At 45.7% G+C, this 27,808-nt stretch overlaps 1 protein-coding gene across 1 annotated transcript in view; it reads right to left on the reverse strand.

Moving 5' to 3' along the window:
• The window catches only part of LOC105477203 (gamma-aminobutyric acid type B receptor subunit 2), a 419,718-nt gene that overhangs the window by 203,206 nt on the left and 188,704 nt on the right, over positions 1 to 27,808 (reverse strand). The window contains exon 4 of the mRNA XM_011733608.3: positions 3,229 to 3,330. Within this exon, the coding sequence (XP_011731910.1) occupies positions 3,229 to 3,330 (102 nt within the window). The remainder of the gene's footprint in view (positions 1 to 3,228; positions 3,331 to 27,808) is intronic.

A 27,808-nucleotide genomic window follows, 5' to 3' on the forward strand; every position in this document is an offset into this window, starting at 1 on the left:
ATCATCTTGTCTATTTCCTGCCCCATAGAACCAGCCATTTGTCTAAGGAGCCCTGGTTCCTTTTACTGGAGAATGGTGTTAGGGACCAAAATCTGAATGGTAGGTGTGCTCATTGCTACCATTTCTACTGCTTTGGATTTTGGTTCTGTTTTTGTCCTGGTTTTCCCTTAGGAAAACTCCCTTCTCCAGTATCCACAACTGTTATCCTTTATCTCACTGGATTGATCTCTTTGGCGATTTCCTCTGAATTTTGGGAAAGTATCTCAAGTTTGCCCTCCACCTTATTGATTTCTTATTTTTCTTAGCTTTAATTCTGCTCTCTACTACCTCCAATGCAGATTCCAGTTCTACCATTTGATATCTGGTTTTCTTGCCTGTCCTCTGTACCTCCTTCTCCATCTTAACCCACAAGAACTCAGAAACTTGCTTTTCCTCTGAGGTTTCCAAAAGTAACTACCTTCCCGTCATTCCTGAGTATTATATCCTTGTATCCTCTGGTGCATTTTGTCCAGACTTGGTATTTCATTCACACACACTCAACAAACAGTTGAGCAAATTAGGTTGGGGTTTAGGTGATGGGAAATAGAAGAGTGACCAAGACAGATAGAAATTTCTGCTTCCTGGAGCTTACATTCTAATGGGAGGAGACAGACGATAAAGTACCAGGTAAAATGAATAGAAGGCCAGATACTGTTAGAGGTTGAATTGTGTATATTGAAGTCATAACCCCTCGTACCTCAGAATATGACCTGATTTGAGAGCAGGGTCATTGCAGATGTAACTAGTTAGGACAAGGTCATACTGGAATAGGGGAGGCTCTTATCTAACATGACCAGTGTCCTAAAAAGACAATATAAAGAGAAGAGAGGACATGCCATGTGTGGTAGAGATTGGTGTGATGCAGTGGTGAGCCACAAACTGCCAAGGATTACCGGTGACTCCAGCAGCCAAGAGAAAGGCATGGAAGAGTCCTAAGCCTTTGAGAGAGCACGTTCTGTAGTTATAAACCACCTAGTTTGTGGTACTTTGTTGCAGCAGTCCCAGGAAATGAAAATAGGTATCGATCAGTGAAATGGAGGAGAAAATTAGCAGAAAGGGGCAAATGGGAGTTGGAGGAACAGGGATTTCAATTTTTAAATAAAGTGTTCAGGGAAAGCCTCTGGGAGAAGGGGGTGACTGGAAGAAGACTGCAAGAGGCACAAGAAGGAGCTGTGCAGGTGTCTGGGTGAGGGGAGCCTTTGCCAACAGATGAGGACTCTGTCATTGGTGCTGCTCTCCTGGCTTATGTGGTGCCAGAATCCTTTCTCAGAAGTACATGCAGGGCAGTGGAGAAAGCTGGGCCATGACATTGCCCAGACATGGGTTTGAATCCCAACCCACCATTTTTCAGTTGGGTGTCTTGGGGTAGTTGCTAACCTTCTTGAGTCTTGAGTCCACATCTGTGAAACAGGAATACAAAAATTCCCTCCATCTGAGGGCTTTGGGGAGGATGAAATGAGCCAATAAAGTGAAGGGCTCTGCACAGGGCCTGGCCTGTGGTCAATGCACTGGAAAGGTGGCTATTTCAGCTGTTATTTTCATTATGGTTAATGTCGGTGCTACTTCTGTTGGAGTTGGTTGGTTGATGGGCAGAGAGCCCAGTTTCATCCCCAGTTTCTTGCTGACTTTCAACTAGTATCTCTGCTCTGCACACAAAGGTTCTTTAAACATTAAAGTCTGTAGATGCTGGGCCTCTGGAGCTCAGGGAGCTATTTCAAGTGCCCGGCATGGGGAGATGCCTCTGCGTGTGGCATGAGAACGTCAGCGCAGCTGCAGGCCCTCCCCTCCTCTCCCAACCCTGCCCCAGATGCTTCCTGCAGAGCAGCCACCCCACCCCTGAATCCTCCAGGCCCCACATAGCCTGTGACACTGCAAGGGGGAGACCTGGCTCCAGCCACCTCGGCTGTCAAACAGGCCCTTCCCTGACTACTGTGTCCTCATCTGCAGAGGCTCCCGAGGCTGAAATGTGACCCGCAGGCTCTGTGTCGGCTCTGAAGGAGGTGGTAGACAACTGATATGTTGCTTTCCTTGCTCCCCTTCTCTGGGCTTTGGGCTCCCCATCTGTGAACTGGAGGATTTAGAAGGCAACTGCTGTAAGCTGCTACCTGCTCTGACTGGTGTAACCTGGGACCCACATGAGACAGAAGGGACATATCTGCAGTTGGCATCTGGGGTCTCCATGCCATTGACTTCAAGGGAGTGCCTGAAGGAATGGAGGAGAGGGAAAGAGGAATCTGATAGCTCTGATGACACTGGCATCTGCTTACAAACCTCCAGGAAGTCCCCAGGATAAAAGATCAAACTTCTAAGCTTGGCATTCAAGGCTCCTGGGAACTGACTTCTGTTTCAGCCTCCCTTCTACCCCACTCCAGGTACTTCTGCCTCTGTGGAATTCCTGCTGATCCTAAGCCATGATGAGCATGCCTACCCTACCCTCTGATCTTCCCTCCTACCATGCCGGGCTCCTGTAGGAGGGGATCCCTCTCTTCCTCCACCACCAAATGTTGTCTCTTTATGGAGCCTTGTCTGAGCCCTCTCCCCAGGTGGGATGAGTCACTTCCTCCCTTTGTTGCCAGGCCCCTTTGTTCCTGTTTCCCCTGAGAGGTCTCTCTGTCTTCTTCACCATGCTGGGAGCAATATGAGGACAAGGTCAAGGCCGATGATGTCTATGAGCCCAGGAGAGGGTCTGGTTTATAAAAGCTGTTTGAGAGTTTGCAGAATGAATGGACAAATGAAAGTTAGAGACTGACTTACAACTGGGGAAACTTCTAGTTGACCCTGTTTCTAAAGTGAGTATCACCATCCGGATAGGGGTCAGGAGCCTGGGCTTTCAGTTGCAACAACAAGACTTCTTTGCTGTGGGCTTTCTGCAAGACAGTTCCTCTCTCTGTGACTCTTCAAAACAGACATGATAATCATGTGTGCCCTGCGTGTCCCTGACACTGTGTTGAGAGATATAAAACCATCAGGAAAGTGCTCAGTGGCTGTGCACCTGCAGCCAGCACCTCTGGCCAGTGTTGGACAGCAAGGAAGGAAAAGCCAAGGGAAGCCAATTCCTGGGAGCTTCTCCTGTCTGGGATGCCAAGGTGGAAATGAACTTGAGACCCAGACCACACTTGAGGCTCCTTCATAGTCAGGTAATTTGGGCACCCAGGGCATTGAGATCACCCTGTGGCTAGCCACACCTACCTTCAGCTTTTTGACACTGGTACAGGGATCATTGGAGAAGCTCTCGGTGTCTGAAATCTCAATGTCCTCGCCATACAGAACGCCAGTCAGGTCGTTCCGCACCTGTCAGCAAAGAGAAAGCAGAGGGTGGGTGTGCTGGGGACCACAGGAAGGATCAGTTCAGAGGGGTCATCCTGGGGAAGTCAACTGGGCAAAGCGAGTTTCTCTACTCCACCGACAATGCAAAGTGAGTGGTTTTGTTTTACATTATTAACTAGACCAGCCCATGAAAACTTGAGGATTCCCCAGTCCCACCCTGCAACTGACACATGGATACAAGGAGGCCAGACAGGGAAGGGACTTTCTAAGATTGCCCAGGGAGTTCCTGCAAGAGTCAAGATTAGCACCTTTGCTGGTGTTTCTCCCCCACATCACACTGTCTCCAAATCAGGCTATTCAATTACGTCTTTGTTAATATGTTGCATTATTTATTTGCAACATTATTTCACTTTTATGGTGAGGAAATAGCTAAGATATTCAAAGACAATACAGAGTAGAGGAAAGAGGAAAGAAGTATGGAACCTGCCTGTGATGTTAAACATAACTATGTGTCTACTGACACACAGAATGAGGAATATCTATGGATGTGAAAAGCAAAGGCCTGCAAACTCCAGTGTTACCAGGACCAGCCAGTGTGTGAACTAGCCTGTGTGGAAGGACATTACAGAATGATAGGGCTGGGCATGGGCTCACACCTGTAATCCCAGCGCTTTGGGAGGCCAAGACGGTGGGATTGCTTGAGCCCAGGAGTTCAAGACTGCAGTGAGCCATGATCATGCCACTGTACTCCAGCCTGGGTGACAGAGCCAGACCTTGTTTCAACAGAGCAAAACAAAACAAAAGACAGCAACAGTTGGTTGCTGAGTTAGAATGTGGGTTGAGGGTTACCAGACCTTCTGATTTTTAGGGGGAAAATCAGAAATTCAGACTTTTAAAATATAAAATCCCCTAATTTTTAAATGTGGATACTATTTTGAATTAAAAAAAAAAACAAACAAAGTAAGGACCGAACCACATAAACTTAAAGTCTGTATCTGGCCTGTAGCCGTGGCTGCGCACCCTCTGACATAGAGCGATGGAAACTGGACTTTGTGTTTTGGTAGCAAGAACTAGGTTGGGGTTAGGGGATCCAGCTTCTAGTTCCTGCTGTATCACTGACTTGCTTGTGACCTCAACCTCTCATGTGATCCTCCCCTTCTCTGGGCCTCAGTTTCTTCCTCTTTAGGAGATGCTTTAAGCACTTCTTGTTCACACCCATTAGCATGGCTATTACCAAAAAGCAAAACCACAAGTGTTGGTGAAGATGTGGAGAAACTAGAACCCTTGTGTATTGCTGGTAGAAATGTAAAATGCTGCCGCTGCCGCTGCCGCTGCTGTGGAAAACAGTACGGCAGCCCCTCAAAAGAGTAAATATAGAATTACCACATGATCCAGCTATTCCACTTCTGGGCACATACCCAAAAACTTGAAAGCAGGGACTTGACAGACAATTTACACCCATGTTCATAAGGGCAAGTGTTCACTGTAACTAAAAGGTAGAAGCAACCCAAACATTCACCGCTCAATGAATGGATAAACGAGCTGTGGTATATACAGACAGTGAAATATTATTCAGCCTTCAAAAGGAATAAAATTCTGACACATGCTACAACATGGATGAACCCTGAAGACATCATGCTATGTGAAATAAGGCAGACACAAAAGGACAAATATTGTATGACCTATTCATATGAGATACTCAGATTAGTCACATTTATAGAGACAGAAAGTAGAATGGTGGTTACCAGCAGCTGAGGGGAGGAGGGGAGGAGGTGTGATGGTCAGAGTTTCAGTGTGGAATGATTAAAAAAAAAAAGTTCTGCAGATGCAGTAGTGATAGTTGCACCAACATGTGAATATACTTACTGCTACTGAACTGTACCCTTATAAATGGTTAAAATGACAAATTTTCTGTTATGTATATTGTACCACAATAAAAAAGAACTTCTTATTTCAACACTTGGTGGATCCTTGTAATGTATCCATCAGAGCATTTTGGATAATCTGGCCCTAAATGTCACAGGATGGTTACCATCAAGGAAGGGAGACAAAAGAGACTGTGATGGGAGCTGCCATCTTTTATTTCTTTGAGAGAAACATGAAGTAAATGGAGCCAATGTGAACATGTAATCATTCCGGCTAGCAAGTCCATGGGTGTTTATTTTACTCTGAATGCTTGAAATGCCTTGCGATCAATGTTTTGTAAAAACAAAGATGCTGTCCCAGTCAGGGTGATCCTTGTCCATCCTTCGTTTTTACCTCAACTTGATGGAAGATTGGTGACTAGTCAATGCGGGGGGAAAGTTAACTTTTCCATTGGAGTTTATTTCTGCTGCCTCAAATCCTTTTGGATACAGGTGGGTCCCATGATGAGTTCTGAGCATCACGAGGGTGTCGTGGAACAACAGTCATTATTAAACAGGGAAAACATGCACATGTGGCCCTCCTGGGAGGAGCTCAATGCGTGAGCTCCTGGAAACACACAGTCAAGCCTTGGCTCTCCACTTGCGTGGCACCCACATTCTGAGAAACTACTCAAGCTCTGAAGTCTCAGTTTTCACACCTATAAGATGGGGGCAATACAGCAAGTAGCTCACGGGGCTGACTCAAGGCCCACCAGAAACACTGAAGATGTGGAATGGCTTTGTAAACTCTAAAGTTCTACACACCACTTAGAAGTTGCAGTGATCATTCCCAGGCAAATGGCAAAGCATCAAGGCAGCAGCGGCTTGGGTATCCACATGTGTGTACTAATGTGTGCATGAAAGCTATATATAAACATGGCAGAATAAAACGTTTTATAGGTGATCAGACCTCAAAACAAACGGACAAAACACACCCTAGATGTCACCTCATCCCTCCCCTCATTTCACAGATGAGGAAACTGAAGTGTGATTCCCAGTCCTGGCTGGCTCTTCGGGATTCTGCCCGATGTGGACAGTTTCAGAGGCCCAGTGAACCAGAACAGACCAGAACAGATGGTCAGTGAGGTCCGCCACTCACCGCCCATAATCTCAGCACCAGGAGTCTGTGCTCACCTGAAGTATTTATCCTAATGGACTTTCTGGGGAAAGCAAATGGAGGCAATCAGTAATATTATAAATGACATTTTAAAGTAACAAAAGCATAGAAAAGAAACAATGTAATAAATCTTCCTCACAAGGGAAAAAATTTACATGCTCCTTAAGTGGGTAGAAAGACCCTTTAGTACACTGATGGAAGATTTACTAAGAAAATTTGTAAATACCTGGGTTTCCTTCTGTAACTGCAGTTATCTCTTATTTAAAACAGAGCCAGGCCAGGTGCGGTAGCTCACGCCTGTAATCCCAGCACTTTGGGAGGCCAAGGCGGTTGGATCACCTGAGGTCGGGAGTTCAAAATCAGCCTGGCCAACATGGCGAAACCCCGTCTCTACTAAAAATATAAAAATTGGCCAGGCAGTAGTGGCATGTGCCTGTAATCCCAGCTACTTGGGAGGCTGAGGCAGGAGAATCACTTGAACCTGGGAGGCAGAGGTTGAAGTGAGCCAAGATTGCACCATTGCACTCCAGCCTGGGCAACAGAGCAAGACTCTGTCTCAAAAAACAAAAACAAAAACAAACAAACAAAAACTGGAGCCAATGTCTTGCCATTAATTTCATTTCTGCAAAATGATTTCTTTTTATCTATTAATCTCCTGTATAAAAATAGAAGTATGTTCTTCTTAGAAAGGAAAAACTCTTAATTCCTAATAAAATACAGTCACACACACACAACATACTCTCACAAACACACATACACACACACACACACACACACAAAGTATGGCAGGGGGTGCCCCTGGGGGCCTAATCTGCATATTGGGCCAAGTGAGGCAGCCGCCAGGAGTCTGATTTGCTGAAAGCTCTGGGCATCCTGAGAGGGACGGGGAGAGATGGGTAATGATGGGCAGGGGAGGTTAGAAGGCTGCCCCTCACCTGGAAGGGAGCCCCAGGAGGGCAGGAGACACAGACTGACAGGCAGTGAGGAGAGCTGTGAGCAGGCACCCAGGGCTGCTGGGAGGGAGGTGAGGAAGGACTGGGCTCCCTACAGGCCAGGGCCTCTGGGGTTACCCAAAGGGAAAACTCTCCCCGCTTCTGGTACAGCGGATCCAGGACCTGGCCAAGGAACAAATCCACAAGGAGCTGAAAACATTTGGCATGGAGAGGAACGGATGGGTCAGAGCCCCTGGAATAAATAATCTGCGGTAAGAGGCTTGGAGGCAATAGTTGTTAACTCGACACCTCCTCCTCACTCCCGCGACAAGAACGGGTGTGGCCCATCCATGTGAGTTCGTGCCAGAAAGCATGTCCCTGAAGCAGTGGTTCTCAAACAGTGGCCCCTGCACCAGTAACACCAGCACCATCTGAGAATTTACTAAAAATGCAAACTCTCCAACCCTGCCCAGAACTACTGAATCAGACACTACGGGGTGGGGTCCAGCACCCCATGTTTTAACAAGCTCTCCAGGTAATTCTATGTTTAAAGAAATACCTTCTAAAGGAAGCAGGATACATTTTAAGTAAATGATTGATAATTGTGTGAAAAAAATTTTAATGGCTTGGATGTTTTCCCCTTGGTTAGAAGAGACCAGAATGTATTAACTGAGCAAGGCAACTGACAAAGGGTGATTAAGACTAGGAACCCCACCACCCCCTGCTTTTTTTTTTTTTTTTTTTTTTTTTTTAGACAAAGTCTCACTCTTTCACGCTGGCTGGAATGTAGCAGCATGATCTGGGCTCACTGCAACCTCCGCCTCTCAGGTTCAAGCGATTCTCCTGCCCCAGCCTCCCGAGTAGCTGAGATTACAGGTACCCGCCACCACGACCAGCTAATTTTTGTATTTTTAGTAGAGACGGGGTTTCGCCATGTTGGCCAGGCTGGTTTCAAACTCCTGACCTCAAGTGATCCACCTGCCTTGGCCTCCCAAAGTGCTGGGATTATAGGCGTGAGCCACTGCACCTGGCCAGGAACTATATTTTAAAAGGTATCACATCTAGAATGAAGGAAGGGACAATCCCTCTGCAATCCATCTCAGACCACACATAGAGCCCTGGGCTCAGTTCTGCTTGCCTTCATCAGGGTAGCGACAAAGTGGTTCACACTCAGAGGAGAGAGGTGTGACTAGGACAGGAACCAAGAGCCCTTTACGGAGACCATGGGCACCGGCTGGAGAGTGTAAAGGTCACAAAGGGTGAAACCAATGACTCCTCAGGCTCCTGTGCAGCTTTGGGAATCCAACAGCCAAATGCAAGACTGTTAATACTTCAACTCAGACTTCAAGTTCTAGGAAGTCCCACATTTTTCATAAAGCTAAGAGCCAGGAGAAATCCGTGGCGTTGAGGGAAAGCCAGCAGTAGGGACAGCCCCACTCATGCTGACCAGGGAGAAAATGCCGCCAGGTCAGATCAGCCATCAGAGCAGCAGAGATGAGTGCGTCTGCCCACAACCTCCCTCCCAGCTGGTTCACGGGGCTGTGGGCGAAGAGAGTGACAGAGACTTGTCACTCCAATAAAGCCATCACAATGGCTTTGCTCCTGCAACTGACTGAACACACAACCTCCGTCCGCACACTAGGCATGGGAGTGCACCGTCTTTATCCATGCCTGCAAGACATAGCGGGAGAAGGGGAGGGGTTGGAGGAGGAAAAGGAGATGAGAGAAAAAGGTGGAAAGCAAATGGAATCGGGAAAAGAGTGTAGGTAAACGAATGACTCAGAAGAATCTTCTCACTCAGCATTTAATTGAGTTCATGTAACCCGTTTAAGCCTAATGTGGGTCCACACTGTCCCATTAGGGAGGCTGGTCCCCACTTCTGAGAAGGCCACAGTGCCACTCCATTGCAAGGCCTCCTCCCTGCTCTGAAACCTGCACCTCTCCATTAAACACAGAACAGCTGCCAGAGGACGTCAGGCACTGCCCTCTCTCTAGAATCACCCAGCCTTGGGTTTATCAAATCACTGCATGACCCGCTGCCTCATGCAGTGATTTGATGGGCCAAATCACTGTGTGGGCCAGTCTGTTCTCTCCACCCACACTGTCTCCGCTTTAGGGCCCCAGGACTGTATCTGCACGCCCTGCCAGGCTCCCATCCCCTGCAACTCCCTGCTACCCACAGGTAGGGCCAGTGAACTCCTGGCTCCTATGGATCCCCCGCTTGGTACTGGACACTCCTGCCCTCCATGGATGCAAGGTGAGGGGGCCTGAGGTCAGGAGCCCTGGGGTGCAGCCCCCAGTGAGCCTGGCAAGGGACCTTCTCTGACCTCAGGCTCTCAATCTGAGCTCTTGCTTCATTCCTGGGACTGAAATTCTCTCTCATGCTCAGTCACTGCCTGGCTTCTGGGCTTAAGCACCTTCCCAAGCAGCCACTCACCACTTTGGATTTTCCAGAATGGGCTCTGTTTGTCCCTACCAGTCCCACTCCTTCATTCACTCACTTATTCACCCACTCATTCATTTCTGATATTGACATCTCTTCCGTTTCAGGAACCATCTGAGATAGCACCGGGCCTCTAACGATGACCAAAACTGTTCACTCTCCTGGATCTCTGTCTAGTGAGGGCAAGAGGCATTTGTCAGCTGACTGTCCCAGGGAATGTGTAAATGTTCACTGAGACAAGGGCACTCAAGTTCAGGGGCAGGCTTCTGGGAGAGGCTGTAGCAGAGGAGTCAGCCCCAGACCAGGAGGTATGGCAGGGGGAAGGACTCCAGGCCGAGGAGCAGCATGTGTACGTCCTGTGACAGGGGGGAGCTGGTGGAGAAACTAAAAGAATGTCCCAGTGGGCTTAATGCAGAACCTAAAGCAGGGCCTGGGGGAGGCTGTCGGAATGAACTGAGAAAGAGGTAGGTGAGGGCAGCCCGGGCAGGCCTTCCAGTTCACATGAAGGACCAGATCTTGGCCCTAAGCACAGTGGTAACCCATGATGAGGTTTTAAGTGATGGAGTGACATTATTAGAACTATGATTTGAAACAGTTGCTCAGGCTGCTGTGAGACCACTGAGGGGCAGGGACGTGAGGGGAAGAAGAAGGGCAGGGAGGGGCTCCAGCAATGGTCCAGGCGAGGGATTCTGGAGGCTAGATGATACGATATGGGAGGTGGCAAGAAGTGATCGGCTTGGGAGTACATTCAGAATAACTAATAATCTGTATTAGCCATCTGCTGCTGTGCAACAAATTATCCCAAAACTTAGCAGCTTAAACCAATATGCATCCACAGTCCCCCCCAGTTTCCATGGTGAGGAATGGGGAGCAACTGAGCTGGGGGTGTCTGGCTCAGGGTCTTTCAGGAGGTTGTGGTCAGGATGCTGGCTGGGGCTGCTGTCATCTAAAGACTTTGGGACTACATGTTGGGATCACCTGGGGAGTTTTAGAAACTGCTAATGCCCTAGCTGCATCCTAAACCAATCAGAACTTCTGGGATAGGACCCAGGCATCTGTGTTTTTACAGCTTTCCAGGAGTTTCCAATGTGTAGCTAAAGTGGCTACTGATTAGGGGTAAGAGCAACAGAATCATTAAGCTCACGGCTCTGTTGCCAGCCTGCCTGAAAACCTCCGAGCCCCCTGTCCCCATCTCCTCCAGACCCAGGGCACCAGGATTGCTCCCCAGCTCTCTCCTGCCCCCTCTAGTGGGTACATCTCATCTTTAATCCCCAGGCCCTTCTACTCCTGGCCCTTAGCACCCCAAGCAGACCCTATGACAGGAGAAAATGGAGAGAAGGAAAGGAGGCAGGAGGACATGAGAGAGAAAGCAAGAAAGGGAGAAGAGAGAAGCAGATTATTACAGCAACTTGCTACCGCATTCAGACCACATGTCCCACACAGAGAAGGCTCCCATGGGCAAGTGAAATTCACAGCCAGTGGCTGGGGGCTGCAGAGAGCTCCAGAGATCTCAAGGCACTTGGCTTCTATGGCCAGTAGTTCCCCAGACAACTTCCCTAATGAGGCCACTGCACCAGCAGAGGAACCATCCAGAAAGGCACAGATCCAGGTGAAGACGGGAAGAACCAGGGCTGCACCACATGCACTTTACAACTCTGAAAATTCTAATTAGGTTACGAAATGAACTTGAGAGCAAAGCGAATTCTCAGCTCTCCTATGGAAGCTGAGGTAACCTACTTTGTCATTCAAATGCACTCGCTATATATAGCCACGAATTGTGCCGAAATGTCACTCCTCTTACCTGACTAAAGTGTATAATTATAGATTTACTTCTATTCATTCATGAAATGTGTCTTCACTTGATTAAACAGTTCATTCAAGGAAAATCCATTAAAATATGGAACATGTTAAAATGTGGCTCCTTAGAGGCAGAGGGCACCGTTGTAGCTAAGATGCTAATTAGGATAAACAGGCATTTGAAACACTCAAATCTTTGAATAATTCAGGCCACTTTTACTGGGGCTGGAGCTCCCCAGGAACTGCCATTAATTTAAGCTAATTAAAAAATTAGCCTGGAGAGGCGTAGACCAAAGCCGACTTCAAACACCGGAGAGCCATCATGTAGCAGGGGGGACACAAGGCGCTGGGCACCCCCATGGTGCTGGAGCACCAACAGGTAAGATGGTTCAGGAAATTAGATTTTGGCCTAATGCCAAAAAACCCACAGCTTTCTAATGACGGAGAAGGTGGCTTTGATAGATAGTGAGGTATTTCAGAGATTTCAGGCATATGCTTAAAAACTTATCCGTGTGGTGTATTTCTGCCTATCCAAACCTGATGCGCATTCATGAAGAGAGCATTCCTTTTGAAAAATGGAGCCACCTACTTTTTAGATTTCTACAAATAAGTCCACTCTTAATCACCCATAACCAGATTTGAACGTAAGTGAAAAAAAATTTAAAGGGCAAGTATGTAACTGAATATGTATCAGATCTGCTGCACAAGGGGAACAGCTGTACTTGGGGAATGCCTGTGGGTATATATCCAGCTGTATTCAGGTGTGTGTGTATGTGTGTGTGCATGTGTGTGTGTGACCCATGCATGTTCACAGTGCAGAGCCAGTGGGTTGAAAGGTGACCTCCAAAAAAGATAGGTCTAAGTTCTAACCCCGAGAACTTGTGAATGTGACCTTATTTGGAAAAAGGGTCTTTGCAGATGTAATTAACTGAAGGATCTTGGGATGAGATCACCCTGTATAAATCCAATGTTAAGGATTCTTATAAGAGAAAGGTAAAGGGAGACTTGGGACACAGAGACATGTGGGAGAAGTCCACATGAAGACAGAGGCAGAGGGTGGAGTGATGCAGCTGCTGGCAAGGAGCACCTGGAGCCACCAGAAGCTGGGAGATGCAGGCAAGGATTCTCTCCTAGAGACTCCAGGACAAGCCTGCTGACACCTTCATTTAGGACCTCTGGCCTCCAGAACTGTGAGACAATACATTTCTGTTGTTTTAAGCCACCTAGTTTGTGGCAATTTGTTTCAGCAGCCACAGGAAACTAATACACTTGGGGCAGGTTCCCATGGAGAAGCCTGGGCTTCTTGTCCAATCTAGATGCTCACGTCACACGTCAAGGCCTCTGGAATGGAACCCCAGTTTCCCTCTACTTGGTGGCACCATTTGTCTGTCCCAAAGATATATGGTATTTCTTATATCTCCAGAATTACCAAAAGCAGGGAAACAAGTGGAGGACCATAAGCTGTGCATTGTGGAAATGTGGGTGCCCGGGACAGGGGCACTGGCCTCATGGAGCTTCAGTGGAGGGCTCAGGAGTCCGGGTCATTGACTTTGAGTTGACTTGCAAAGAGGTGACCATGAGTACTGGGGCTATAACATTTTCTTCCCTATGGACGTGTCAGCTCCAGGAGGGAAGCATTTGGTTTGTTTTGATGTCAGGATCCTGTGTAGTGCTAAGCCATGGCCGCCCACTCTTAGATGGAGGAGGGTAATATTCTGAGCCCACTAGACCCATCTTGAGCTGGTCTCGCAGGGATGAGGCAACTTCCCAAGGGCTGGGCTGCATGCTGAGGCTGAAGACCCAGCCTGCAGATGTAGGGGTGAGTCCCAGGGGCAGAGCTAGCTGGAACTCTATCAGGGCCCCAATGAAGGAAGAAATCTGGGGACAGCTGTGGTGATCTGGGGGCACCCCTGTGGGGATATATGAGGCTTGAGGGCAGCTGGAGTTCCCTGGGGACAGTTCCCTGCCTCCCTCACCATGGCAGAGAGTGTCAGGCACCTGTGACCTGAGACCTGCCCAGCTACTCACATCATGCCCTCATGGCAGCTCCTACCTGCTGGGAGTCCAGCTGGCCTACATGGCAATTGGGAGCAGGGATCCCACCTGGCAGAGCTGCAGGCCCCCACGCCCAACCCACAATGCCAGCTCTCAGCACTATCATCGCATTACGAAAGTCCTCCAGTGGGAGGGCAGGGAGGCTGCAGGCTGCTCCTCTCCCCAGCCCACCACTGCTCCTCGGAGGCATGTCTCCCAGAACCGCACACTGTAGGGGAGAAACACACCCTCGGCCCAACTTCAAGAAGGCAACTGGGGCCGCTCCGGCTTGCAAATCAAATCAAATCCCTCTTTCCATCAGCCAGGCTGATGGAAAACTGATTTCTCAGTTTTAGAAATTCCAAAGAATCATCAGTGATGGATAGAGTCATGCCCTTCCCCCAAAGATGTCCATGTCCAAATCCCTAAAATATGTTACCTTATGTGGCAAAGGGGACTTTGCAGATGGGATGAAGTTAAGGATGTCGAGATGGAGCAACCATCTGGGATTATCCATGTGGCCTGACATGATCCCAAGGGTCTTTATAAGGGAAGGAGGGAGGTAGAAAAGTCAGAGTCAGGGAAGAAATTTGTTCGAAGATGCTCTGCTGCTGGCTTTGAAAGTGGAGGAAGTGGCCAGGAACCAAGGCTCACAGGCAGCCTCTAGAAGGTGGGAAAGGCAAGGAAACATTCTCCCCTAAAGCCTCCAGAAGGAACCAGCCAAAATCAAGAACACCTTGATTTTGACCCAATGATTTTGAACTTCTGATCTTCAGTACTGTAAGATAATAATTTGTGCTGTTTAAAGACACTAAATTTACGATGATTTGTTGCAGCAGAACAGGAAACTGATACAATAAGCTTTCACCTTGAGATCCCACACATCTCGAAATGCCAACATGCTGTTTGAAGTCTTCCCTTGTTCCTAGGCTAGCACTGACTTCTCCTCTGAACTCCACAGTCCTGGGCTCCAGATCCCTCTTCTCGGTTAAACAGAGAATGTCCTGAGATTCCATACACCTTCCATCTGGGACACCTCCTGCCCCTCCAGATGCCTAGCACAGGGGCTGCCTGAGGAAGAAGGACCAGGTCCAAGCACCTTTCTTGGATAATGCACACAAATTTCCTGTTGGGCATCCCCAACCACCAGTCTTTCCTTTGGCCCTCATTTTCTAGACCTCACCCACTCTAGGAGCAGTCGGTGAAGTCAGGCTACACTGAGCTGTTGGGGAATGAAATTAGCCATCAGACCTTATTGCTTTCCTTGTGACAAACTGCCCATTGCTTTAATTGTTCCAGACTCGAGGGACCAAACCAATGTTTACAAAAACATTGGGTATTAATAAAACAGGGAGGCTATATAGTTAAGGTGATGAATAGAAACTTCTATAGGAAATCGGCAATATGCAAAGTGAGTCTCTGACACCAAACTAGGGACAGATATTAAGAAATCACACCTGAAGCACCAAAGCAAGCCGACTTCAAAACCATTCGCTGGCTCTCTGAGCCCAATCCCTGCTCCTGTCTCTCCAGGAATGGTGGAGGGGATGGCAGGCAGCCACATGGGAAAGTCTAGGCCTGTGAGATATCACTTCGTGCATCCCTGAGGAACTGCCACCAAACCCAGGGGACTGGCGTGGTACCTGGGCCTCAGGGAAAGGGCCAAGACCAGTGGGAGAGGCCACCAGGAAGTAGATTTTAGCTCCCTCAGAGACAGAACTTTCTAACAAGAGAGTGAGCCAAGGAAGGACGGGCCCTTCCCCAGGTGAGAGTGAGCTCCCCGCCATGACCGGTATGCAAGCAGAGGTGGGTTGCTGTAGAAGGGATTCAGGCATCAGATGGAAGGGCAGAAGAGACTACTGGATCCCCAAGGAAGGTCTCAAATTCTCAAACCTGAGAAGTTGCAAACTTGCCCATGGGGAGCTGCCTAGGTGGTACATGTTCTCACCCCTGCAGAAATAGGACAGCTTCCGGCCCCTCCGCAAGCTGGATGAGCAGTGGGATCAAATCGTCCACCTTTGCACTTCATGGTGGAGTTTAAAGGACTCCTTCCTGAGACCCTGGGAAATCACTGCACTTTTTATGAGCAACTTTCTTTCCAGTTCTGGATTCCAAAGTGGGTGATTTGTCCTCAACTCGTGTTCCACTCTGACATCCTAAGCTGCTAGCATTTGCAAACCCCACCGCTTGCTTCCACTGGCTCCCTTCTTCTAGGGCTTCAGATCTGGGGTGTGGGATGAGGTGAGGAACTGAAGGGCTGGGACCCCCCTTGGCACAGACAGCAAAAGGCATAGGTGCAAACTGCTCCCAGAGCCCACCTCTCCTCCTTCCCTTCCCTCCACTCCTCCTCTCCCACCCCCATCCCTTACTCCAAGCCCTCAGGGAGGAAAGGGGCCACAGGTGACACACCAGGATTGACTCCGGAGTGAATTTCATCCTCAACAATCTTACAAGGCAGATACCATTCTTGTTTCCATTTCACAAATGAGGGACTTGAAAGATTAAGTCACTTGCCCAAAGCCTTACAAGTAGTAAGTCAGAGGGCCCAGACTGAAACTCACATCTCTCTGACTTCCAAACATCCAGGAGGGGAGAGTAGAGGAAGAAGAGAGGAAGGGCTTGGGTGGTGGCACTGGCCTGGCCCCTGGGTGGTTCCTGCAGGGAGAGGACCCAGTGAGTGACTTTCTTGCTTGAGCATCCCTCTCTAGACTGGGAGGCCCCGGGGAGTTGAGACTGTGTTGGGGCCTCTCTGTGTGTCCATGTTGGATATAAAGCCTGGCAAAAAGCAAGCGATCGGGACACACAGGAAAGAGAAGCATGGCAGAACTGGACATATCCAGGAAGCAAGGGCATCACAATCAGAATGGTAACAAAAGAAGGAGACAGGAACACCGAGGATGCACTCCACCTTCACTCCTGGCCCCAAGGTCTGCAAAGGGAGCCCTCTGTCCAGCAGACAGAGTGAATGCTGTCACTCTCAGGCCCACTCCTCATGTCTGAGAGAGAGGCTAAGCTCAGACCATCAGAACTGGGCTGCCACACACCAACTCACCAGCCCTCATTGGACAGCTGGGGAAACTGGGTAGAGACTTGTCCCAAATCACACAACAGTCTAGGTACGGAGCTGGGACTCAAACCCAGTTTCTTGCCTCTAGACCAATATTGCCCAAAGCCATTTATTTAATGGCAGCAACAGAACAGTAAGCCCCCAAGAGAGCCACCAGCTGCAGCCCTTTCAGGACCCTTTCCAAAAAAAGGACCCTTTCCAAAATCCAAGACAGGTGCTGCTCCCAGGCAGTACCTAGCCCCATTCCTGACTCCCGGGGTGGCACCATCTTTGGTGATCCTGGCTTCTAGCTCCAGGGTTCCAGAACCCAGCACAGGGCTTGGCACAGAGCAGTTGCCTGGTAGCACTAAACAGACCTGGAAATCTCCTGACATCAACCACCCTTGGACTCAGAGTTTAGGGCAGCAGCTTTCAAGCCTGCTTGTGCATATGCATCTTCGCAGGAGCTTTGTAGAAATACAGATTCTTGGGCCCCAACAGAGAGATTCAGACACTGGTACAGGAGGGAGGCCAGCAATCTGTGTTTGTACAAAGTGCTGTGAGATCTCGGTTGCACAGCCAGATTTGAGACACACTGTTAGTGCGCTCTAGTCTGAGTGGCCCTTTGGCTTAAACTCCCTTGTTCCTAAGGGCCCTCTAATGGAGATACTATGGTGTACTGCCAGAATCTTCCAATGGACAGAGGAACTCATTCCCCATCTGCCAGGATTTGCCCTTGAATAAAGGAGGCAGCCTCATCCAAGGTCACACACCTTCCCCAGGGCTCCCTGCATCCAGTGACTGGCCCAACCTTCTGGTCTTCTCTGAAGGGCCATCCTAGCTCCACAGCTCCCCATGGGCAAACTTGGCTGAGGTCTCTCTTGCAACTTCATTGTGTGTCAGCTTCTTCCTCCACCCAGTCCCACCTTTCCCATCCCTTCCTGTGGGTACTGGCTAACAAATCTCCTGTGTGCTGAGCCCCCAAGAGAGCCCCTCTGCTGGCAAAACTGACATTGAACAATCTCACCCTCCACCCACATGTGTCAGCTTGGACCAAACCACTACATTGCCACCAAGTTCTCAGATGACAATATCGCCTGCTGAGAGCCTGAAAAGCAGCTGCTTGCTGTAGAACCCTCATAGTGACTCAAGGACTTTGAGCTTTTCAAAATAATTTCTAAACTTCATTGAAAGTGAGGAAAGGAGTGAAGTGATAAAACTACCCCTATGCCCAGTACAGTAATCCAACTCGTATAATAACTCATAATGTTGGTTATTCTCATTTGCTTTTATCCACATGCTCCAGCCTGCTCTGCCCTGCTTTGCTTATGGAATTATAACTTTCAGATAGGGCAGCACACGAGTGGCCTGGTACTCTGACTTCCAGCTAGGCTTGGCCAATGGGAGCCCAGCAGGAGTCAGGAGACCAGTGAGAACCCAGTGGGAGTCAGAGGGCCAATGGAAGCCCAGCGGGAGTCAGCAGACCAATGAGAGTCCAGAGGGAGTCAGAGGACCAATGAGAGTCCAGCAGCAATCAGAGGACCAGTGAGAGCCCAGCAGGAATCAGAGGGCCAATGGGAGCCCAGTGGGAGTCAGGGAGCCTATGGGAGCTCTGTGAAAGAGAGTCAATGGGAGGCCCCAGGAGGAGTCAGAGAGAAGGCGAGAAAGAGTTCAGGGTATTTCTTCCCCTGACTCCTCCCTGGCTTGATTAGAGCCCGTGTGAAGCGGCTGCTCCTTCCACCTCCAGTAGCACTGCCCTTCCCTTGTCCTCCAGAGCACTTGATGCTCCTGACGCTAACCATTGCTAGTCCCTGGACCTGCAGTAGCCCTGGTTGGTTGCATTGACTCTGCCTAAAGTACTTCCCTTAAATCGGACGTCAGCTCTGAAGATGCCATCTGTTTCTTGCCAGGACATTAATTAATACTGTAGATATAAATTTTTCAGGAAGAAATTATCAAAGTATAATTTTTATATCCATATTTTTTCACCTAAGATTATAAGATATACTTTGTAATTCATTTCACCACTGACCATGCATGCGCGAATCCCCTTAGGTTCCGGACCTCAGCCCTCTTGTGTCTAAGTCCTGCTTACCCTTTAAGCCCCATGGTAAACAGCCCTTCCTCCATGAAGTCCTGGATTCTCCAATGAGCTGCACTCACCCCTTCTGAACACCGGCATCCCCTGCTCCTTCCTCCCAGACCCTGCTTTCTCGGCCCTCCTCTGGAGTAACTGGGAAGGTCTGCAGTGATCAACAGCCCAGATAATCCACTGCAGCAGCACAGAGCATGAGGTCCCCTCAGCCCCACAGCCAGTCCTGCAGGTGGCTGGGGGAGGATGCTGGGCTGCTCATGTATGGAGAGGATCTAAACTTTGGACAGCTCCCTCAAGGTCAGGAAAGACAGTTGGCCCTTCCCCTCCCATGGAGCCAGCCCCATCCTATAGAGGTGCTGAATGTGTACCCTGGGAGGGAGCTGGTGGGCTAGGTGAGCCGACTGTGTCTTGGGGTGGACACTGCACCAAAGTGCTGAGCAGGCTGAGAGCCTGGGAGCAGGGTCCGAAACTGTGCTAAGCTAAGCAGATTTTATAATGTATCTTCTTACGAGCAGTACTCAGAGAATCCAGGGAACAGGTATTTACTCTGCAGAGTCTGAATGGAATTTTCCAAAGGGGACCAAAATCTGGAGGCACCAAGATTACTGTTCTTGCCATGGCTTGTTAATTTGTCCATGAGCAACTGCAGGGCCTGAAGGCCCTATCTGAGCCCCTGTCAGATTTTGGCATAATGGCCTGGCTCAGTCAGCACTGGGTAAACAAGGGAATGAATGAGACCACAGGACACCCTATGCATCTGCCTGAGGTGGGTGTCATTTAACACCTGGTGCCCAGCGTTTCAAGGGGGAGGCCTAAGGAGCATCTGTGCTCCAGTTATCAGAGAAGAATAAGGGTTCTTAGGCAGAACTGCCAGAATGCTCCAGAAGGGAAGAGAAAATTAGAGAAGGCTGCACATCCATGATAGACGGGAAACGTCAGAGCAAGAGTGGGGACTCATTTACTGAGTGCCTGCCATATATGGAGCCCTCAAACATATATCACTCCTTGTGGGCATGGGTGTAAACCCAAAAGGTACAATTATGACCAGTTTATGGGTAAGTAAAATGAGATTCAGAGTTGTTGAGTCAACTGCCCAAGGTCACACAGCTAGGATGTATGGAACCTGGGATTTAACTTCAAAGTCTATCTCTGTCTACATAGCCTATGCTGGATACTAGTAGCTGGCAACTTTTTTTTTGTTTGTTTGTTTTCTTGTTGTTGTTGTTTGTTTTGGTAAAGGGTCAGATAGTAAATATTTTAGACTTTGCAGGACTTACAGGTTATTTCCCAACAACATTGCAAATGCAGCCATACACAATGTGCAAATGAATGCGTGTGGCTATGTTCCCATAAAACTTTATTTATGAAAACAAGGGGCCGGATTTGGTCCATAGGCCACAGTTTGCAAACCCCTATTCTAGACTCAGGATGAAGAGCCTGTGGTTCTATTTTCCCCTCTAGAAAGGCTGTGGGAGAGAGGCAAAACATGAACTCGAGTCAGGTGACTCCAGACTAGCATGATGGCTATGTCCCCACTGCTGGGCCGCCTTGGGTGAGTAAGAAAACTCTCTGAGCTTTTTTTCTTGTCTGTTAAAAGGGCAAAACCACAACTTATCTTTGAGTTGTTGGAAACGTAAGCTAACACATGCTAAGTGTCTACCATGGCTGAAGTTCAATAAATGGCAGTGTTCGTTATCAGAAATGACAAAGTCAAGAAGGGGAGGTGGGGAAAACATGCCATGGGGTTGGGGGAAGGAGGGGAAGTGATGGTGGTGCCACTGATACTAAACCCTGAAAGGTATATCTTCTCACAAAGGCTGGCTATGGGCTTTCTGCAGGAGAATGCTACTCTATACCTCACGAAACCCCAAGGGGGATTCATAGGTGCCTGTGATGGGGGGAATCTTTTCACCACCCCCAGAAGGAGCAGATGTGTGGAGCTTGGTGACTCCCCACGGAGGGTAGGGAGGCAGCTGTTCACAGACTTGATATGGCAAATTGTGTGATGTGCTGTCTTCCTGGGGCAGGCAGCCAAGCAGCGATGGAGGAGCCTCTGCAACCCCCTCCCCACAACGCCTGCTGCCCACGTCTGCTGACTCACCCAGGAGGGTCTGGGCATGCCAGAAGAAATCCAAAATGGCTCTCTAGTGAAGCACAAGGCTTTCAAAGGGGATGGAGACTTGGAGACAGGGGAATGGTTTTTTCTGTTTCCACTTAAAGGGCATAACTTTGGCAGAGAAGGGAGGATGTGGGGAAACTCCATCAATATTGCTGAAGGCCAGGATGTGGCTCAGGACGCCAGATGATGAGTCCCTGGCAAGGGACAGAACTCATTGCCCCAAGACTGGCAACACCACGTTTGGCAGGAGAATTCTCCATCTGATCGAGAGGATGCTAAACTGGAACTTGAGAAGGGGAGGAAAAGTGCCCAGGAAAAACTATAAAACCAGATATGAAGAGAGCCAATATATATGAGGAATTTTAAAAGGGGGCCGCGGAACAGGAAATGCTCAGGGATTCTCATATGTCTGTATACCAAAGTACAAAGTATGAGAAACAATGTTAACTATGAAACTTTTGAGAAAGATGGTAAAGCTAAGCACAGATGTCCAACTCCCACCTAAGCTACCTCCTTCTGAAAGTGACAGAAAGGACCAAGGGAATATAAAAATAGGGGGGAATCTGCTTCAGCCTTGGAAAATAGGAAAGAGTGCCATCAATATGCCACCAACTTTGAGGAATTTCTGCTAGGTACAGTGCCAACAGAACCAGATTGAAGGCTGACTCATGGCTGTCCTTCCTGAGAAAGTAGTGTGGTGCTGCAGGGAGGGTGGATGTGCTGACAAGACTGACCTCACAGCCTCTGATGGGTGAATGAGTGCTGGAGGAGAGGCTGGGCCACAGGAAGGTGCAGAGCCTACCTCTCACTAAGGAGTCCACCTGTCACCCTGCAGCCCAGCAGCCTTCAGGAGTGGTTGGGTTATTAGATCTAAGAACAAGCAAAGCCTATTGAAGTCCAGTTTCTGTAGGACAGGCCAAGGCATCTTGCAGACACAGCAGGCAAGTAAACAAAGGCAGAGGCCAGGGGGAACTCTGCACATCTGGAGCAGCTGTTTGACAAACTCACAAAGAAACCATTTAAACAAGAAATGCCCACACCACCAAATGGTTTCCTAATCCCTTTGCTGCTTGCCCCTGGGCTGGTCATATAAAATGTCATAATCCAGTCTTCCAGATAAATATCCAAGGTGAAGAATTTAACAGCATCTAGATAAAACAACGAGGGGACTCAAGAAGAATTCACCCATGCTGTAAGCGAATACCAGGTCATGGAAGGCATAAAATGCATATGGAACCTATGAAAACTTTCTGAACTATAAAGGAAACAAACAAGGATCGCAAGCAAAGAACGAATATCATCTCTAAAAAGACTTGCTGTAGGAAATGAAAGTAAATTGTAATACCCATTTTGTATTTCATGTAGGTTAAAGAAAATCTGGACTCTAAATCTAAAAAATAAAATAAACAATAAAAGAAACTGAAATAAAAGAAACCAGGCATAGTTAAGATAATAATGACTGGAAATGAATAATGTTATGAGAATTTTAAGAAGCATTAGAAGCAACAAGGAGCGGGATTTAATTGTAAAAAAACTGATGAATATTGTGGAGGACAATCTTGAGATGCTGTCTCACAATGTAAAGGAAAAGGACTAAGATTAAAATGACCAGAGAGAAAACAAAAATATGGAGAATAAACTACAAAGGCTCACTCATGAATTATTGATATTTCTAAAAAAGATACCAGAACAAAAGAATAATAATTAAAGATATAATAAAAGAAAACTTCTGCAATCAGAAGAAAGACTAGATTCCTCAAATAAAAATGTAATCATAATTTAGACAAAACAAAAATCAGCTATGTGCCGTTTTATCTTTATGAGTTTCAAAAATAAAGAAAGAATCCTACAAGCAACCGGTACAGGGGATTAAAAAAACTTTATCTCCAAAGGAAACAAATCAGATTGCATCAGACTTTATTACAACATTGATGTAATGTCTAGAGAGCTTATGATCATGGATATTTATACTTAGATAACTTGTCATTCATAGGCAAAGCTACAGAGAGAAACTGTGATTTATGCAAGGGCATAGATATAAAACTCAAATGACCTTCCTGAAAAACAAAAGATGTACACATGCCACAGAGAGATAAATCAAAAGACGTAACTCATGAAACCGACTCATGTCACAAGAAATTAGTCATGTAAATATGGATTTGAATCTTAAAATCATAGTTATTATAGTACAGTTTCATAAAGTGAAAATCTCAAATAACAACTGAAAAAAGCATATCCACAATGTAAAGAGTAAAATCAAATTAAAACTCAGATTATAACAATACAGAATTATAGGCAGTGAGGGATGCAGAGTAAACAAGTGTACTAATTTCTGTAACTTACAATAGATATTGTTGCATTTCTAGGTTGGCACTTAGGGAAGTAAAAGACCGATATTTTATCAGACTCCAAGTTCTTCAGCTTTGGGACTCGTACTAGCTTCCTTGATCCTCAGCTTGCAGACAGCCTATTGTGGGACCTTACCTTGTGATTGTGTGAATTAATACTCCTTAATAAACTCCTCTTTATATATTAAAAAAAGGACAATTGTAGCACAGTTTTATTATAATGAGGATGAGATATTATTTAGCTAAAACTATAAGATTTGATCAAAGCTATAATCAAAGACATTTATATGCTTCAATACATTTAATAGCAACCAAAACAAGAGTAAAAATAAGTATGCACATTAAGAAGTTAGAAGAAGAATGGTGAAAGAAACCTACATATGAAGGGAAGGTATTATTCAGGAGAAAAGCAGAAGCAAATAAATTAAGAAGTAGATAAATCAAAGCACAGCCAGTAAGAATCCAAGGGCTGGTCCTCTGGTTGAAAAACAAGATAATGGGATGCCTTACTGAAGAGTTAACTTGTGTTTTTTGCTATCTTCTTTAGCAAGAGAAATGTCTGAAAAGATGAGTAATCTTTAAAGGAGAAGCAAGTAGACCTCCCCTCCCCCAAGCAATCAAGTAGCTGTTTTAAGAAGGAAGATAAACATGTAGCTCTATTACGTAGCAAAATGGAATAACAGGACCATTTGGGAGTAGAGCTCTAAGAGGAACCCTCTCTGACCTGTGGGGATATGGATATCTGAGAAGAAAAAGCCAACAGAGTTCTAGATCCATAGGAGGAGCTTGAGGATGCTAGGAAGTGTGTCCAGGAACCTAGATTAGCAGCAGTAACCAATCAGACCAGTGTCCACAGCACACCCAAGTGGCAGGAGAAAGCAAGGGCTGCAGAATGCAGGCTCTCCCAGCTTTCTATTAGAAAACCCAGTAGAGTTGTTGGTCATTTTAGAAGAGGGTGATAGATACTTCAAGACAGAGACACTGACCCTAGTGTATCTGGCAGATGGAGTGCTTGATCCAGGTTTAATTTCATTTCAAACAACAATAAAAAATGTAAACATTTCTTTCCCACAGAATTTAAGATATTAATAACAATTACATCAATAAAAGAAGCAAACTAGCTAATCAAGGGGAAAAGTGCGAAAAACAAGAAAGAGCATATAACAAAAAGCAGAGACTTTAAAAATTGTCCTGAAATATATGCTAATAAATTTGAAGATCCCAAATAAATGGACTATTTTCTGGAAAATATGTTACTAAATCTATTTAAGGAGTATAAAGCCAAAATCAATAAGCATGGAAGAAGCTACAAAGATAACTTGTAAAAAGGGCAGACTGAAAAATATAAAATCCTGGATGGTTTCATAGACTCACCTTTTTATTTTCAAAGAGCAGTTAATTTGTATCTATAAACTATATAGGACACCTAAAAACATGGAAAGCTTTCCAACTCTTGTCGTAAAACTAGAATATTCCTGACAACTAAACCTGACAAAGACAGCACAATCACAGCAAAATATAAATTGTCATATGTACTTACAGAAAAAATAGATGAATTGGTTAAAAGAGTAACAAACAGCATAAACAAACAGTGGAATGCCAATATGGTTTAATGTAAATATGAATTCCAGACCCATTTATCCAATAGCCTATTCAACCTCTCCATCTGGATATTCAACAGGCATATCTAAACTGTTGACCCCCTTCACTGAAACTTGCTCCTCTGCACTCTCCCTCAAGTTGAGAAGTGATAACTCATTCTGTCCAGTTGCTCAGATAAAAAACTTTGGCACCATCTTTGATGCCTCACTGTTTATCACTCACACTCTCATTCATTCCATCAGGAAATCTTGTCAGCTCTACTGTCAAAAAATATGTAGAATCTGATTGATTTTCACTATCTAGTTCAAGTCACCACCACCCTCTACTCGGTGGTGTCAAAAGTACCACTTTTAAAAACCTAAGTCAGATAAAATCCCTCTTATTAAAAAAAAAATTCTCCAGTAGTCCAAAAATAAATCCATACTACAATGGTCAGTCGATTTCAACAAGGGTCCCAAGACTATTTAATGAAGAAATAATAATCTTTTCAACAAATGGTCCTGGAACAATTGAATAGCTTCATATGAAAGAATGAAGTTGGAACCTTACCTCACACCAAATATATAAGTTAACTCAAAAGAGACCAAAGATCAGGGATTGTATCTGACTATAAAATTCTTACAAGGAAGCATGGGTTTAAGTATTCATGACCTTGAATTAGACAATGGTCTCTTAAATATGACATCAAAAGTAAAAGCAGCAAAGGAAAAAAAGATTTGACCTCACTAAAATTAAAAACTTTCGTGCAAAAATCACCATTAAGAAAGTAAAAAGAACCTTAGAATGGGAGAAAATATTTGCAAGTCACCTATCTGATATGATCTAATCCAAAATATATAAAGAATGCTTACAACTCAATAACAAAAAGACAAACAACTCAATTAAAAATTGGACAAAGGATTTGAATTAGGCATTATCTCCAAAGAGGACATACAAATAGCAAATAAGCACATGAACACATGTTCAACATCATTATTCATTAGAGAAATGCACATCAAAACCACAATGAGACACCATGTCACACCCACTAAGATGGTTATAGTCTCTTTTAAAATGGAAAATAACAAGTGTTTGCAAGGATGTGGAGAAACTGGAACCCTCATACCTTGCTGGTGGGAATGTAAATGGTATATCCATAGATGCAAACCAGAAAACGGTTTGGCAGTTTCTCAAAATGTTAAACGTAAAGTTACCAAATGACCCAGCAATTCTACTTCTAGGTGTAAACCCAAGATAAATGAAAACATACATCCCCACAAAAATTTGTACACAATGTTCATGGCACCATTATTCATAATAGTCAAAAGTAGAAACAACTGAAATATCCATCAACTGGTGAATGATAAACAAAATGTGTTATATCCACAAATTAGAATATTATTTGTCCATAAAAAAGAAAGGAAGTGCTGATACATGCTACAACATGGATGAACCTTGAAAACCTTATGCTAAGTGAAATAAACACAAAATGCCATATATTTTGTAATTCCATTTGTCATTATAGGCAAATCTATAGAGACAGAAAGTAGATTAACAGCTGGGGGTCAGAGAAAATGAGTGGCTGCTAATGGATGTGGAATTTCTTTTTGGAGTGATGAAATATTATCAAATTAGATAGTGGTAATGGTTGCACATTATTATGTATATACTGAAAACCATTTAATTGTACGCTTTAAAATGGTGGACTTTATGGTATGTGAATTTTTTCTCAATAAAAACAAAATCCAAACCATTCTCCAATAGTTTCCCAACTGACTCAAAGTATAAGCGAAAATCTTCACAAATGTCCTAAAAGAACCACAAATCTCTTGCCCTACCTCCACTCCACACCAACCGCTCTACTTCTCCCACATCCACCCTGTTCCAGTCATCATAGCCTCCCTGAGACTGCTCCAGCACTTCCAGAGTCCCTCCCACCTCAGGACCTTTGTGCATTTGTTCTCTCTGCCTGGAACCCTCTTCTCTCAGGTCTCCATATAACCTGCCCCTCACTGCTTTCAGGTGTCTGCCCAAACATCACCTGTTTGAGGTTCTCCTTGACGTCACTGCTCTCTGCATGGGATTTCCTACTCCCTTAACTCTACTCTGTCTCCCTAGCACTTATTATCATCTGACATATTTTAAATTTATTTGCTCATTATTTTTTAAAATCATTTGTTTCCCCCACTAGAATGTAAGCTCCTTGAGGGCAGGGAATTTGTTTTACTCACTGATGTGTCTACAGCGCCTAGAGTGGTGACCAACACAGGCTAGGCACTCAATACATATGTCTTAAATGAATGAATGTATTACCAAATGAATACAAGGAAACTGATGACTATAATTTGTCACACTAATAGATCAAAGGAAAAATCCATAGCTATCAATCTAAATTCTAAAAAGGCATCTGACATTTTAGCATGCATAGCTAAATAGGTACAAACACTGAGTAAATAAAAATAGAACATCCCTTGAGAGGATGAGGAGTATCTGCTCTTCTAACAGACATCAAACCTTACTAGGAGCATTCTCATTAAAGTCAAGGACAAGGCAAGAATACCCACTGTTATCACTATTTTAAAATATAACTCTAGAACATCTGGTGAATGAAGCAATATTAACAACAATAATATATATTATTCATATGTTAATAATATACAATAATATAATATATATGTATTATATAATATATATTATAGATAATAGTGGGTATTCACTCCTTTGGACACTGTTCTAAGCCCTAAATGCTTTACATTTGTTAGCTGTCTTAATACTCATGACACCTAACATTATATTAGCATTTCCCCATTATCAGGGACACAGAAAAATTAAACAACTTGCCCAGAGTCACCCAGCTGGCAAGTAGCTGAGCTGGAATTAGAACCCAGATGGTCATTCTGCTATGACTGTCATTTACCACTGTGTAGTACCGCCTCAATGAAAAATGATGAAAATAAAGATGCCATAATGCTGGAAAATAGAAAGCAAGTTTATTCTTGCTCCAGATGTTATTGTATCTACCTAGAAAATCCAAGAGAATTAAGAGAGAAAAACTAGCAGAAATAATAGGAATTCAATATAGCCAG

The sequence above is a fragment of the Macaca nemestrina genome, chromosome 14 (assembly GCF_043159975.1).
Source record: "Macaca nemestrina isolate mMacNem1 chromosome 14, mMacNem.hap1, whole genome shotgun sequence".
NCBI lineage: Eukaryota > Metazoa > Chordata > Mammalia > Primates > Cercopithecidae > Macaca > Macaca nemestrina.